The sequence below is a fragment of the Colletes latitarsis genome, chromosome 14 (genome assembly GCF_051014445.1).
Source record: "Colletes latitarsis isolate SP2378_abdomen chromosome 14, iyColLati1, whole genome shotgun sequence".
In the NCBI taxonomy this organism is placed as follows: Eukaryota; Metazoa; Arthropoda; class Insecta; order Hymenoptera; family Colletidae; genus Colletes; species Colletes latitarsis.
Genome location: NC_135147.1, coordinates 28339451 through 28353215, shown reverse-complemented (window position 1 = coordinate 28353215; position 13765 = coordinate 28339451). Strand labels below are relative to the sequence as shown.

Genomic DNA, 13765 nt, shown 5'->3' with positions numbered 1-13765 from the left:
CGAGCGGGCCGAGTCAGCTGAGCGTGAATAGAAGCCGCGGAAATTAAACGAAAAGGAATTCCAGCGGTAGAAAGTATCGAACCAGGGATTTTCATTTCTCTTTCCATCCTCTGGACGCGCGACGAGATTTACGATCTCCTGGACAAACGACCGGGATTATCGTTAATATCCGCGAGAGTTTCTCTCCTGTTTCCTATATCGTCCGGCCCGGTACGCCTAGATCGTTAACTCGTACACCGGGGATAATTCTTCGATCGTAAACGCCTATGTACCAGCCGTTAAAAGCCTATGAAGAGCTTATAACGCGTCATTGACTCGCGACAGCCTCTAACGTGACATAATTTATACCGATTCTAATATTACGGCGCAATTACAGCCAGAAACTTTTACGCGACCAAATAAAGAAACGATAAAACATCGGAAGATATACGTCCGGCTTCGAGCGAACTCTCTACGATTATGATTTTACTTCGCCATTGGTCAGACTCGCAGGCGTTTGTAATCCCTCGCTAATGTTATCGAGGAAAGTTTCTATTCCTGTTATCTCCGATCGCGTTGCAGGCGAAAGATAGATTCGTTAACGATCGATTAGCGTTAGATTTTGTAGACATACGATTAGTACCGTGATTTTTGGCCCACGTTGTCGTAGTTTATTTGTGGGAATCGCAGAGGGGAAGGTATTTAATATACGTGAACGGTTGCGCACGTAGGTTGGTATCTCTGTAACCGCAGCAGCGGGCACGAGCTTTCTCGATTCGCCATAAATTGAGCTACAATGGAGCCGTTTCTCTCGTAAAGCAATGTTTAGTTGCTCCTTAACGCGATACGGGTCCAGTTCACCGCAGTCCACCGAAATGCAGTTTCGAAGCTCGCGCGGTGCATTGTGCCGTTGCAATAGCAACCAACGGGAAACGCTGTCGAGTCGAAATCTTACGCGTTCGCGCAAGAGAATTTCGGCCGAGAGAAACGCTGTAATTTCGCGTCCAAGTTCTCGTTAGGCGACCGGGCGACGTTAATTATTCAGCGACGTTTTGCGCGAACTTCTTGCCGCGGCGTCGCTTTAATAACGCCCGCGATAGCGCTATCCTCTATCAAGTATGAAAGACGCGACGCTCGTACGTTAATTTTATCAGCATTAGCTGCGCGCTAGTTCGGACAGTGAAATATTTTACGGGAACCGTTTGTTCCCCAGGTGACTATGCTATAAAGTCTCGTTCGGAACCGTTTGTCCTTTTTAATTATTTTTTTTTATCAACCCCTGGCAGGATTTCGTTCACTGTCCCGCCAATTTCAAGTTTTCTCCACGTCGTTTATCGTTTCGTTACTCGACACGAGATATCATCCATACGAAGCTTAGGCAGTCGGAATAAAGAGTATTTTTATAGCGTGATACAGGATCGATGGGGGCGAGACAGTAGGGATGCTGGGGGCGACGGGGTCGGCGTCGCGGTCGATTTTTGTTGAAATTTTCCTGGGAACGTAAACCCCGTTGAAAGTTGAGCCGGTCTGAACTTCCATCGACCAGGGGATTATTAAGTTCGTGATAGAAGGGATCGCGGAAACTCGTCGCGGGATCGTTGATCCTTGGCGATAATGCGACAGCACTTTACGAGGCGTTCGGTGAAACAAGCTTCGGGCGTGATTGGACCGCCAACAAATTCTCAAATTGGTGGCTGCCTTTTATCTCGGCCCGCCTTTCATGCTCCTTTCATCTCGATCGCGAAATAAAATTCCAGGTTTAAGGCGAACTTTGCGAAAAGTTTTCACTCCGACCGCGCGAAACTCTCGAGCTCCGCTGAATTCGTTAGCGCCGATGCAATAATCGTTGCAAATCGTAATTCTTCCCCGACAAAGTTAAACTCTTTTATTACTATTAGAAACCCCCCAGTGGGGATTGCACGGAAATAATTTCTTTAGCGACTCATAGCGTACTCCAAGGGTGATTATCAGGGCTCGTGGGCGTCGACTCGATTCGCAAGGTTCGTATCGCGGATCGAAGTGGAACGGTTGAGTCGGTGAACGGTCGAATCGTTTAAAGTCGTTGTTAAACATACTTCGGGGGTTACGTCAGCGAGCCTCGAGTATCGAGTTTTCTCGAGTCGCGCGCGCGACCTATTTCTTGGCCGAAAAAATTCGCCATTGAGTCGGCTCGGTCGAGTAAATCGCAGCGATCGAGCGCAACGGAACCAACCGGGTTAAAACTGTTGCGATTGCCACGACTGTAACCTGTCGAGCGCTCGGAGACATTTATGCTCGTCGTAAAACCGAAGAAATCGGGCCGTGATCGCTTCCCGGTAACGTTTTCAACGATTTCGAGCGGACTCCGCGGTTGCAACAAAAACAGATAGGAATCGTCGTAATTGCGAGACGCCGACGAGTTCGTCGCAGGAACGACCGTCCATAAATCGAAGCAACGACGTCTGTAAGTTAGTTGGTCCGATTTGTAGATCCGAAGCACGCCTCGTAAAAAGTACCGATATTTTTCGGAATAAACAGTCGTCGAGATCGTTCTAGGATCCTTACCGATAACTAGAAACAACCCCTGCGTCTCGTAATCGAGTTTCATATAATGCAAATCGACCTTTGAGACCGTCGACTCAACGTTCTCTTTCTTCGAGTCACGATTGTTAATAACGCATTGTCCGAGTTTCTTTTCCTCGTATCCCGGAAACGCGGTCCGAGCTCGCGTGACGAGGCACGCTTGGAATCGTTAGTTGTCGGTTTGCTCGCAATTAACAAGTACGCCAGTGTGGTGGAAAATTAGCCGTGCTCGTTTGTACCCGCGTCTCCTCGTAATCGTCGTCCCGGCACGACGATAAAGTCAACCGTTGCAGTCGGAGCTGCTGATTCGCGCGTTCCGGTGTTTCCCTGGCCCTCGGTTTACCTTCTATTTATTTGCACGGGCTCTCCGTCGCAGCTTACAAACACGAGCTTTGCCCTGCAATTAGGGAAAACCACAAGGAGACATGTATTTTTTCCTATTTTCCCTTAGTCTCTTTGCGTTTCAGTTTGCCGGATTTACGAGCGCAACGGGTCAAATTCCACTCGAGTGATTTCCAGACCGCGTTATTAAAAATAATTCACAGCGATAAGTTACGCGTCTTCGGTGAACGCTTTGCAGGTGGTCTCGACTATCGAGTAAGCTTCGCGTGTTTACGATCCAACTTCTTGGCCGCGTTTATGAGCGGAAAAGCGAATTTATCGGGACTGCGGTCGATTATCGATCGCCCCATTGTTCCGAAGAATGCAGACCGGTTTCGATAACTCGCGTGGGCGGCTAGAAGAAGCGAACGAATGTCTCCGAGTCGACGCGAATACCTACTTAATTTGCCCATTCTTTCCGTGCACCGACGGTCGTCCACGTTAATTCGAGAGAAAGGGAAACAATTTTCGTTACCGCGAACCGCAGCATTGCGCTCGAAAGGCGTAAAATTCGTTTCGTTTAGACGCCAAAAGCGCGCTTAATTATCCGAGGCAGTCTCCTAAAGCAACTCGCGTCGACGAGTTCGCCAGAACGGCGAGCAGAGTCGCGGTTTTAATCCAAATATTATTTATTTGCGGAGGGAGGCGTCGGCGAGGGGAGTCGTGCCATTGTTTCAAGAATTTCTCGCGACAGAATTATCAGTGTCTGCTCAGTCCGGGAGCAGATTCTAGCCAAGTATTCGCCTAGTCGTGTTACAAGCAACCAGAGAGTTTCTCTTTCTTATTGAAATGCTAATAATCCCTCCCCCGGTCTCTATTACAATTCCTCGCTTCCCCTTATCGCTTCCAAAAGCGCAAATTCTGCTTCCTAACGTTATTGGGTCAAACGGTCGCATCTCCAGCGAGGAAAGAAGTCTCTCGACGCGAGATATCGCGACCGATTAGGTGGTTCTTATTTTTCGATTTTCAAACTGAATCTCCGACGTCTCCGCGATAGAACTATTTTTGAAAAACCATAAACTCGTCGAATAAAGCCGAAGTTTGAAGGCGGTTCTCTCTTACTTCTGCCCGTTATTTTGTTTCGGATTTATCATCGGGCGCGAGAAGTTTCGGTTGTCAGTTTCGACAAAGTTTTCGTATCTTGGCAGTTTCACCCGGATTCCCCGCGAATCCTTTCATCCGACTCGAATCCGGCGAACGAACCGGCAGTCCTGTAATAAACTTAGACACTCGTCGTATCCTCGCTGCACCGCGGATGAGACACACCCAAGATTGCATTATACCTGACACGGTGCCGTCGCGTCGAGACGGTCTCCGGAGACGCTTGCCGACGTGTTGTTCGCCGACGACGCGCTCAATTTCGTTTTTACCCTGGCGTCGCGACGCGCAGACTCGAAGAAACCGAGCAGAGCGGAGGGTTTCCTTTAGAAACCGACCCAACGCGAGCAATTTCGTCTAATTTCGCGCGGAATCTACCGCCCCGACGTCTTCGCGAGCAATTATTACGAGTCACCGACCTCCCCTTCGCCGTTTCAATGCCTTCGTTACTCTTATCGTCGTTGCAACGTTTACGTTATTCGTAAAATTGCCAGCCATTCGCGGAGAAAAGAAACGGAAAAGAAATCACGGAACTAATTTGGTAAAAGTAAAAGTTATCGAGACCTGATCGTCGAGTCGAGGATTCCTCCCACGCTGACCGATTAACCTTGAATCCCCTGTAGTTGGTTCCTTCAATCAGCACGAAACCCCTCGATCGTTCTTCTTCGTTGGGCCAACGAATCTCTGCTCTCGACCCGATAAATCAATTCTTCGAATTACTTCCAGCACTTAAGCCGTCGAAGAGCGCGCAAAAGTACCAAGATGGACGTCGTTCCGGGGGAGGGTAATTCGGCATTAATTGCGCGTTTCTCGCGACACGGCCTGTATAAACCATAAACTGGCCTCCCTCCGACGACCGACCGCCTCTTAATTGCTGGCGAATCTAATTACGGAGCTGGAGGCTTCGCCGTGCCTCGATAAAGAAACAAAAACACGGCTATTCCTCGCGCGGAGCAACAGAAATCAGCGTCGATGTATTCAATTAGCCCTGAGAACGACTCTTCGCGAGTAATTAGTATCGTGAGTTTCGAAAGGGGCTCGTTCCGACCGTTTTACCGCGAAATTTTGTTTGCTTCTTTGGACCCGGCAAGCTGTGAACTGTAACGATAAAGGCGCGTCTTTATTACCGTTCTACTCTGGCAACGATTATCGCTGCAGGACACTCGGCCCGCTTTAGACTCGTTTGGATTCGGAACAACGGAAGTGCCATCAAAAAATTCTCTGCGCGTGAATTCCTCGGGAGTATTAAAAGTCTCGGCCCGTCCGGTTATTAAAAATATTCATAGAAAAGTTGCTTATCGCGAATACGCAATTTCCGATGCGCGCGTACCTTAAAAAATGTATTCTTTATCGTAGTTTTCAGAGTAACGTGTTAATTTCGAGAGAAACAACCCGTACATTTTGACATTATTATTTTTCTCGTAATCTCGTTGGTTCAATTACGTGGCCAACGCGTCGTGGGTGGCAGGACCGAAGTCGGTTATTACATTTTCTCAATTTTTTTGCACCACTCTGGCGACGTACAAATCGAGCATTTAAGGACACATCCCGGACGAGCATCTGCCGGGTCGGGACGCATAAAATCCTTAACGACCCGCAATTAGACGTCGTTAAATCTCTAAAATTGTCAGGAAGCCGGTTGAAAATATTTTCGCGCCGTCCTCGTGGCCGCTGCATTTTCGGTTACTCCGTAACAATGGAACATTATGCACGTTTTGCTTCCTTTTCGATAGAGCTAATTACGTGGAATAACAAAATCAAGCCGACCAAATAACAGTGACAAAAATATTGCGGATCAAAATACAGTTTGCTATATTTAACAAAATTACTACTGCTATAAGCGGAGCAGCATGCAATAATAACATTGCGTTTATAGAAACGACGTTGCATGCGCAAACATTATACAATATCATTGTAATATTCCTCCGTACCGGAGAATCCGCCCCAATTATCGTTGAAACAAATATATATAAACATTTCACTGTTTCGTTGGTTTCGATCGAGAAGTTATAATGGGAAGCAGGGCACGCGATTCGATAAAGATCCGCGTGATTAATAATATTTAATTTTACGGAGTAATCCGTGTGCCGAGTAAATTTATTTATTTGAATGGATAGCAACCCTTTCATTACAAACATTATGATGAACTGAAGAGAAACAGACAAATTCTGAACGCATCGAGGCAATGAAATTAATTACGTATTTGAGTTACTAATAAATAGCGAGCTCGTTACAGTCTCGTATAATGGTCGTTTTTCCTGGAACATTTTCTCTTGCTTTCGCGACGTTGTTCGAAAGAATTTTTAACTTTTTTAAGCTTGGCGCGTTGTGTCTCGGCCGAGTGACCTCGTCCACCTTCCTCGGATATTTTTAAACGTTTCGAAACCAACGAATCCCGGCTTCGACGCGCTCGCCAGTCTTCCGTGGATCATCGCTCGATTTTTCTCGTCGTCCGTCCAGTCGAACCGTGATTTCCGGCTTCGAAAAATGAATCTCTGCTCTGCCTCTGTCGTTTCGTCGCTGGCTAATTTCGAAAAAAACCCGTACTCCGAGATATAACACTCGGGGTCTGTGTACCGTGGCGAGAAGCGAGTGGAAACTGTCCGGCGATCTCGCGAAACTGTGCCAAGGAGCTGCCTCTTTCGATCGCCCCAATTTCTTCGGTTCCTCGTGCTCGTTCGCGAACACGCGTATCGTCACGCGACCCTTAATACTTTCGCTCGACCCACGAAATTCCGTTTAAGTTCCGAGCAGACGCGTTTCATTGTCGGTGCCCGCTCGGAGCATTCCACCTATCCCGAGAATGAAAGAAACTTGTGTATTATTCGACGAAGGGACGGGGGCAACGAAATAGGTCGCGCTGGCAAAAATATATTCGAAACGTCGTGCATCTTCCTCGGTTCGTAGTTACGTAAGACGAGATGATTTCCAGATAAGACTCTCTTCGTTCTCGAGACGAATGGGTCCAAGTTCGATCATCAATTTTAGAAACACCCTGTACACGAAAACTTGAACCGGTTCGACGCCACCTTCGGAAGTTCACGAAACTTTCCAACAAACGGATCGATCATTCTGCCAACATAATTCGTCACTGATTGCGGATCGAAAAAGTTTGCTCTCGGTGCTCTCGGGCAAACAACAATTACGAACGTTTCAGACCGCCCAGCAGTCGCGTTCCCGCAAATATATTCCGCCGTGCAAACATCTCGTTACCGAGTCGGGGAAAGAAGAGCGAAGAACCGTTGGGTACGGGTTTTGGTAAGAAGCAACACGACGCTAGAGCGTATCTCTGATGCGAGGAAGATGATGGACAGTGGATACGAGCGCGTCGAGTTCCGGTTTTTCGTTGAGAGATTGGCGGAAGTCCGGCGAGCGAGATGCCGCAGCAAAAGTTTCACTGCGGCGACTGCAAGAGTCGTCTGCCCGACTTGACCAGCGACATGTGTCGTCTGTTGTCCTACAAAAGCCTGAACGGCCTGGCGAAGGACCGAGAGAGAAGGAGAAGGAACGAGGAAGATGGAAAAGCCTCCAAGATACTCGTCGAGGACAAGGTAAGATCCCCCGAGCGGACATTGTAAACGATTTTGCATAACGAACCGAACGAGATCAAATCGAGGAATCGAAACATACTAGCAGCACTTTCGGCATTGTATTATAAATTTGTGAGCCGTAGGATTTGAATGCGTCGTTCGATCGATGCATTTTATAAACGAGATATTCCAACGTCCGATTGTCAGCCGACGTATGTATGCGGAAAATATTTTAATATGCAAAATACGCATCGCGATCTCATTAAAGGCCGTAATTCCGGCCTGGTGAAATTAATGATTTCCAGTACGCAATTTCTATTAATTCCAGGGGCATTGTTACTCCCTTTAATTGCTATCAGAAGTTACCGTGGCTCGTAAAATTTTTAAAACCTCGAACCGTTCAACGACGCGGCGTTAATTCGACTCGCGTCGTCGCGTTAATTTCCATGAAAAACGGTAACTCGCTTGAAAAGTTTTATCCTCTAAATTGGAGTACTCGCGAGAGGAAAAAAACGTGTCCTTTAATTTCACCTACTACTCGTCAAATCAGCAAAGTTTCATCGAAATCACCGACGCACCGTGAACATTCCTCGTTTACAAAGGGACGTTTCATCACCGAGTTACGCCAATATTACACTCGTTACAATTTATTATTCGTAGCCATCGTTTGACTGATTATAAAACTCCTTTTTCTACGGACACTTTGCATGAACAAACTGTTGGGTGTTTACGCGGTATCCTTTAGACTTTCGCGTAAACCTAACTTTACTCTTGGTGGTCCAAGCGAGCGAATTTCGCGAGAGCCAGCACGGCGTGTGTACACAACAAACAGTGTGTGAATGAACAAACGCTTTTACCGTGCCAAAAATACCTTCCAAAGGATAAAAATAAAGCGTCGGGGAAACTGCAAACCCGGAAGGATCAATTTCTCGGAGGAGAAAGATGGCTTGGCGCCATTGCTTCCGTCGGGCTCTGGAATCGAACGGTTAAATAAACCGATTATTTATCAATCCCCAATACCTTGTGTCAAGAATCACTTTATAATAGTTAAGATTTCACTTTCGTTGGCTAATAATATAATCTTCTATAACCGAAGGAATGCGCGTAGTTGAATTTTTCCAAGGCGGTTCTGAACGCCAGCACATCGATCGCCTTCTGACAGACGATTCAATTCTATTTCGATTGTGAGCTGCATAACTCGATGAAACGGTTTGTCGTGTTGCAACAGGGGAACGTCGAAACGTTCGATTCGGTTTTCCCTCGTATTCCGCTCCGCGATCTACGGATACATTTCATCCGAAATACCGTTTCGTCGGTCTGTCGATTTCCACCGAGTTGGACGTTCGAATATGGCTCGCACAAAGTTCTATTCGTTACCGGACGAAATATTGCAACTTACGCCGCGTGTCACCGAGCCTCGAAAAATGTATTTTGCTCCGTAGACCGTGCTCCGAGCTCTTTTCCGTCGGCTCGGTGCTCGTTCGCTTGGAAATCTCTCGATATTCGAGTTTCGTCCTTTTTTCGAACTCGAATTCGATCGAATCGCCTCACGCAGCTCCGAGCAGTTTATGCAAACTGTTATTCACGGACAGTATACAATTATTTCCTCTGCATTTCCACGTGCTACGGCAATTTAATTCAACGTAACTTGCTAAGTCTAGCGTTGAACGAATGTGGAAGTAGATCCGAGAAATGGGGAATCGAGAGCCGGTGCTGCGCGGCGAAGACGAGAGGATTCGATTAGGAGTTTCAGCGGCGTGAATTAGGAAAGTGCACGGGACCGGAAGTACCGGGGGACGGTTCGAAAGTTTTCCAGTCAGCCCGCGGGGCAGTTCGCGAATGATTCGAGAGTGACGCCGTTCCGGGGTTCGTTAAGCGAGCCGGCGAAGACGAAAAGTTTCCTTATCTGAAATGAGATCCCGGAACGCTCCGATGGACGACGGAAGCGAATTAAAAATTCGCGATGCGTTCGCGATCGGATGCACGGAACGATTCCTCGCGATCGCGCGCGTCCAGCGTACCTCGCTGGGAAACTCAGTCGATATTCGAAGAAAACTACGCGTTTGAATGGCACGCAATTTCTCGGAATAATACTAAAAACCGGGAGAACACGAATAGTCGAAACCGGGGGAAGTTGTTCCGACAGGAATTGAATTCCTGTTTCGAATTTCTATTCCATTCGGCGTTTATAAATTTCCAAGTAAAGCCGAACGGAGTCTTTGGAAAATTGCATGTACGAGGAAATCGAGAAAGGCATTCCTGCGCCAATGGCTGTGCCAATTTCTCAGATTGACGTTTCGTAACCCCGTTCGAAACGTATTCAAAAGTTGGACGCCGCATCGAACTAGCCGTTTTGTCTAACAAATAGAGAGCAACGTTGCTTTTCAATGTACTTGAAAATCGGATTTCGGACGGAAGGAAATTTTGCAGTATTCCAATACTCTACGTCCGTCGCTATTTTATCGAAACGTTCCGTACAGTTAATTCGCACGAAACCTATTTATATAAATCAAATTATACGAGCACGACACGTAGCAAAAAGAAAGAAAAATCAATCTTGGATTAAGAAAAATGCGGTACCCTGAGTAAAGGGGACGTGGACAGTGTCCATTAATCTTTGCTTAGTCGGTGGCTTTGCGGGGGCTAATCGATACGTCTGATCCAATACGACTCACAATTCTTTCCGGAACCGGTCTTTCTTTCCCCCTACGGTACGTTCCCTGTACAATCTTGCTTTCGAAAAATTCTCAAAGTTAAACAGACCTGTGGCAGAGTCTTGAAAAATTTATTTAAGAACGCTATCGCGTGTCTGCGAGTCCGTGCAAGCAGAGGATTTCTAGCGAAAGTTATCGTTGCTTTCGCTTCGAGGAACGTCATTTTCCAAGCCTGTTCTTCCCGTCGTAGCGACCTACAATTGCGCCTGGCACGTTAAACAGATGCGCGCGAGAACCTTGAAGAAACTTAACACCTTCGTGTGCAACAGGAGTCGCACGATAAATAATGCATACGACGTCGCTCGGTTTCTAGCCGCGAAATGCAAGATGCGTTTAACTTCGCGGGAAGGTCGCGCTGCGCGCGGAAAGTAAAAACCAGCCTCGACGGAGTTTTCGATAGGTTTGTTAACCGTTATAGTTGCAAAATGTATACCGTACGTCCGACAGTAACGAACAATTATCTAAGAACTACGCAAACGATAAACAGAATTAATCGGGAAACCTCGAAACACAGTTCCTGAAACATTGCCAAACTTGAAGCGCCGTGGAAACGCGCGCAGTTGCTCGATATCTCCGAGCAACTGGGACGTGGAAGCTGGTGTTGGGGGGTTGCATTCGCCGGTCAGGCCGCAAAGTGTCCGTTAATTGCGGTCCTTTATCAACAATCGCCGACAATCAGCCCGACGCGAGCTGCGCGAACTTTCCAAGTGCCGGCCGGACGCAGCCTGTCGATGCGCTCTCGTGGTTTCCCCGAGAGTGCAACGGAAGAAAGTGCAGCTGCGAAGGGGTCGATTCGATTTCGAGGGATCGTTCCCGCTTCGAACCTTCCCCATTGCATTATACGTGTCTTCGGTACAAATAGATACACCATAATTGTCGGTAGAAGAACGACAAAGGAGGACGCCGTTTACACGATCGTTGAACGAACGTCGCCCGGGATGGTATTTGGAACGAACCGGTGGAAATACAAACGCGACAACTGCACGTAGCGAAAACTCGAACGAAGCGTATCGATATATGGGCACCGAAAGACCGCGAGCCAGCATCTACGATTTCGATATACGAGACGGGGACACGTCGGACACGGCTATCGATCCGAGAGACTCATATTTTTCCGCAGTGCTCCGCAATAATATCGCCATTTATGTACGTACCGCAAACCCGATATCCGGTTCCCTTTACGTAATGCTGCCGTGCTCGACTTTAATTTCAACCGGGACCGTTCGAGTTTTGATTTAACGTATCTGCCTATCATACAGATGCTTTTCAATTATTTACCGACAAATTCCAAGCACCGTTCTGGAAAACGTACGAAAACGGTCCCCCCGGGAGTTCCGCTTTGGCTGGACGTTTAATCTCGACAGTCGTGGAACGTGTTCGTCTATTGTCGCGATTAATACATGGTAAAGCATACCACGCTGGATTGCAGCGTATAGTCGATCGAATAATTAAAAAGGCAGAGACCCGCTCGAACGGGCTTGTTAAGCAGGCTTTTATAATTATCGAATTACGTGCGGGAAGAGAACACCAGGGACCGGACACTAAAAACCGCACTTTGAAGCAGATTTTTTGCATAATAAACGCAATTCCGGTGGGCACAAAGCCGGAGGATTTATCCCGTGGTTCCGGCGGCGCGCATTGGTACTTGAACGCCGTTGTAGACTGGGAAACGTGTAAAGCGGGCTCGGATGGTGCAATATCGTTCGTTTGTCGCCGCGTTAAAGGGCAGAAGCGAGAAGGAACAGGCGCGGGACGTTTGTCGACGTCGAAAACACTGGTCGGCGCGAGAAAATTGCTGGAAGGCGAGCAGAGGAACACAGGGGAGCTAGCGCCGGTTTACAAATGTCGACGAGCAGCTCGCTTGTACAGAGTTCCTGAAGTCGGCAGCCTCTTGACATTTAAAGCCGCGCAAACCTCGTTACGAGGTAAACGACCCACGCCAAACACTCTCCACGGTCCTTTCGTGGCTTTTTTAAAAGTTCCAACTTTGGTAACTGATACGCCGCGATACACACTCGCCTCTCCTCTGTCTTCGAGCATCTCGAACGCTTCGACTCGCTAATGGACGATTGCGTCACGTTTAAACATTTTTCGAACCATCGTCGTGGTAATTGGCTGTTTGAATTTCACAGACGTTATTTATTCGCCGTGGAACCCGTTACGAACTAAAATAAAAACTCTTACCACTGTGTCTCGTACGGAGAAGTTACCGATATAGTTGAGGGTCGAAAGGAAAGGTTAACCAGCGACTCGAATGATTCGTCTAGGCGTTCGCTAGGTTGTAAGTCTGTTACGGCTGGAAGAGACTAATTTGCGAAACTGCGTGTCTCGTTTAAAGCAGACGCAGTTATTAAAACGACGTCGTAAAAAACGGGCAGGTAGCCACGGGGGTATAACGACGCGACTACGCACCAAATTGCTTTTAACGGCGGACGTCATATTTCTTGCTGTTTCCGTCTTTATTTTATCCGGGACAAGAAGAAGCAGACTGAATCGCACGGAGAGCAAAGCGCACGCTACTCGGAGCATTTACCGTCGCAACTTCCTTTCCATCGGGGATTAAGCTCCCGGAGGAAAGTCGTAACTCGAGGAATCTTGGAGGAAATTCAGTTGCTTTCCCTGGAAGCATCGGCGTACACGACGCGCGCCCTTCTTGCTCCAAAGTCGACAATTACTAGGATATGCGAGATACCGAGACTCGCCTTTATCAGACATCGAATACCTTCCTCTGCGCCAACTTCCGTCCGTTTCTTTCGCCGTGACCTCGCTCTTCCTTTCGCCAGATCGTTGGCTGGCTCGTTCCTTCGACGAGTTCATCCCCCGGATCTGCAACGAAAGATACGTTTCATTGCGTGCGCAAGACACGCCGTCGAGCGACCCGAAACTCGGACTGTTCCGCTCTTGGAAACTCTGCTATCGTTTAAATGGGGCTGTTTGCGTTTTACGAGTCTCCGGAGGCATCGGTAGCGCCTTGTGCCCTCGTAACGGAAAGGTGGACTTCTTTTTCAACGACACAGCAGGTGGAAATTCGGGCTATTTCTCGAAATAATACGACAGACCTTTTTCCTTTATCAATTAATTACCGCGAGTCCTTGGTACGAATAGAATCTTAAGGCTAAAGAATCCCTCGTCGCAGTGCATGTTACCTTAAAATAACTAGATAAATTCCTTGTCTTCGCGATGACAGACGCAGAGTTTAATCAATTTTCCGTTGTATAGGAGTTTTAAAGATATGGCAGATGGCGGGGTTTCGCGACGAAACGTTCCTCGGCTCCGTCGCAAATTTGCATAACGCTCTGGCGCATCGTGACACCTCATTGCATACACCGACGTAGCAGTCCGTCGCTTAACTTCCCGAAACTTCCTCGGTTTCCGACGTGCCCGCAAACCGGAAGTCGGGGACACGCGAGAGCGGTTGCCCTGCTTCGCGAAACGTTGCGTTCGTTTATTTACTTTCTCATAGTTTCTCGGGAAAATTAAAAAATTTCGAATCGTTCTAAA

The 13765-nt window shown here is 47.7% G+C and overlaps 2 protein-coding genes across 3 annotated transcripts in view; both read left to right on the top strand.

Annotated features, from left to right (window-relative positions):
* LOC143350368 (uncharacterized) overlaps positions 1-7451 on the top strand; it is a 46817-nt gene extending 39366 nt beyond the window's left edge. Inside the window, exon 4 of the mRNA XM_076782478.1 lies at positions 7251-7451. Coding sequence (XP_076638593.1) covers positions 7251-7313 — 63 coding nt within the window. The 3' untranslated portion in view covers positions 7314-7451. The remainder of the gene's footprint in view (positions 1-7250) is intronic.
* Positions 1-13765, top strand: part of LOC143350341 (uncharacterized) — a 141851-nt gene that overhangs the window by 76593 nt on the left and 51493 nt on the right. The window lies entirely within an intron of this gene.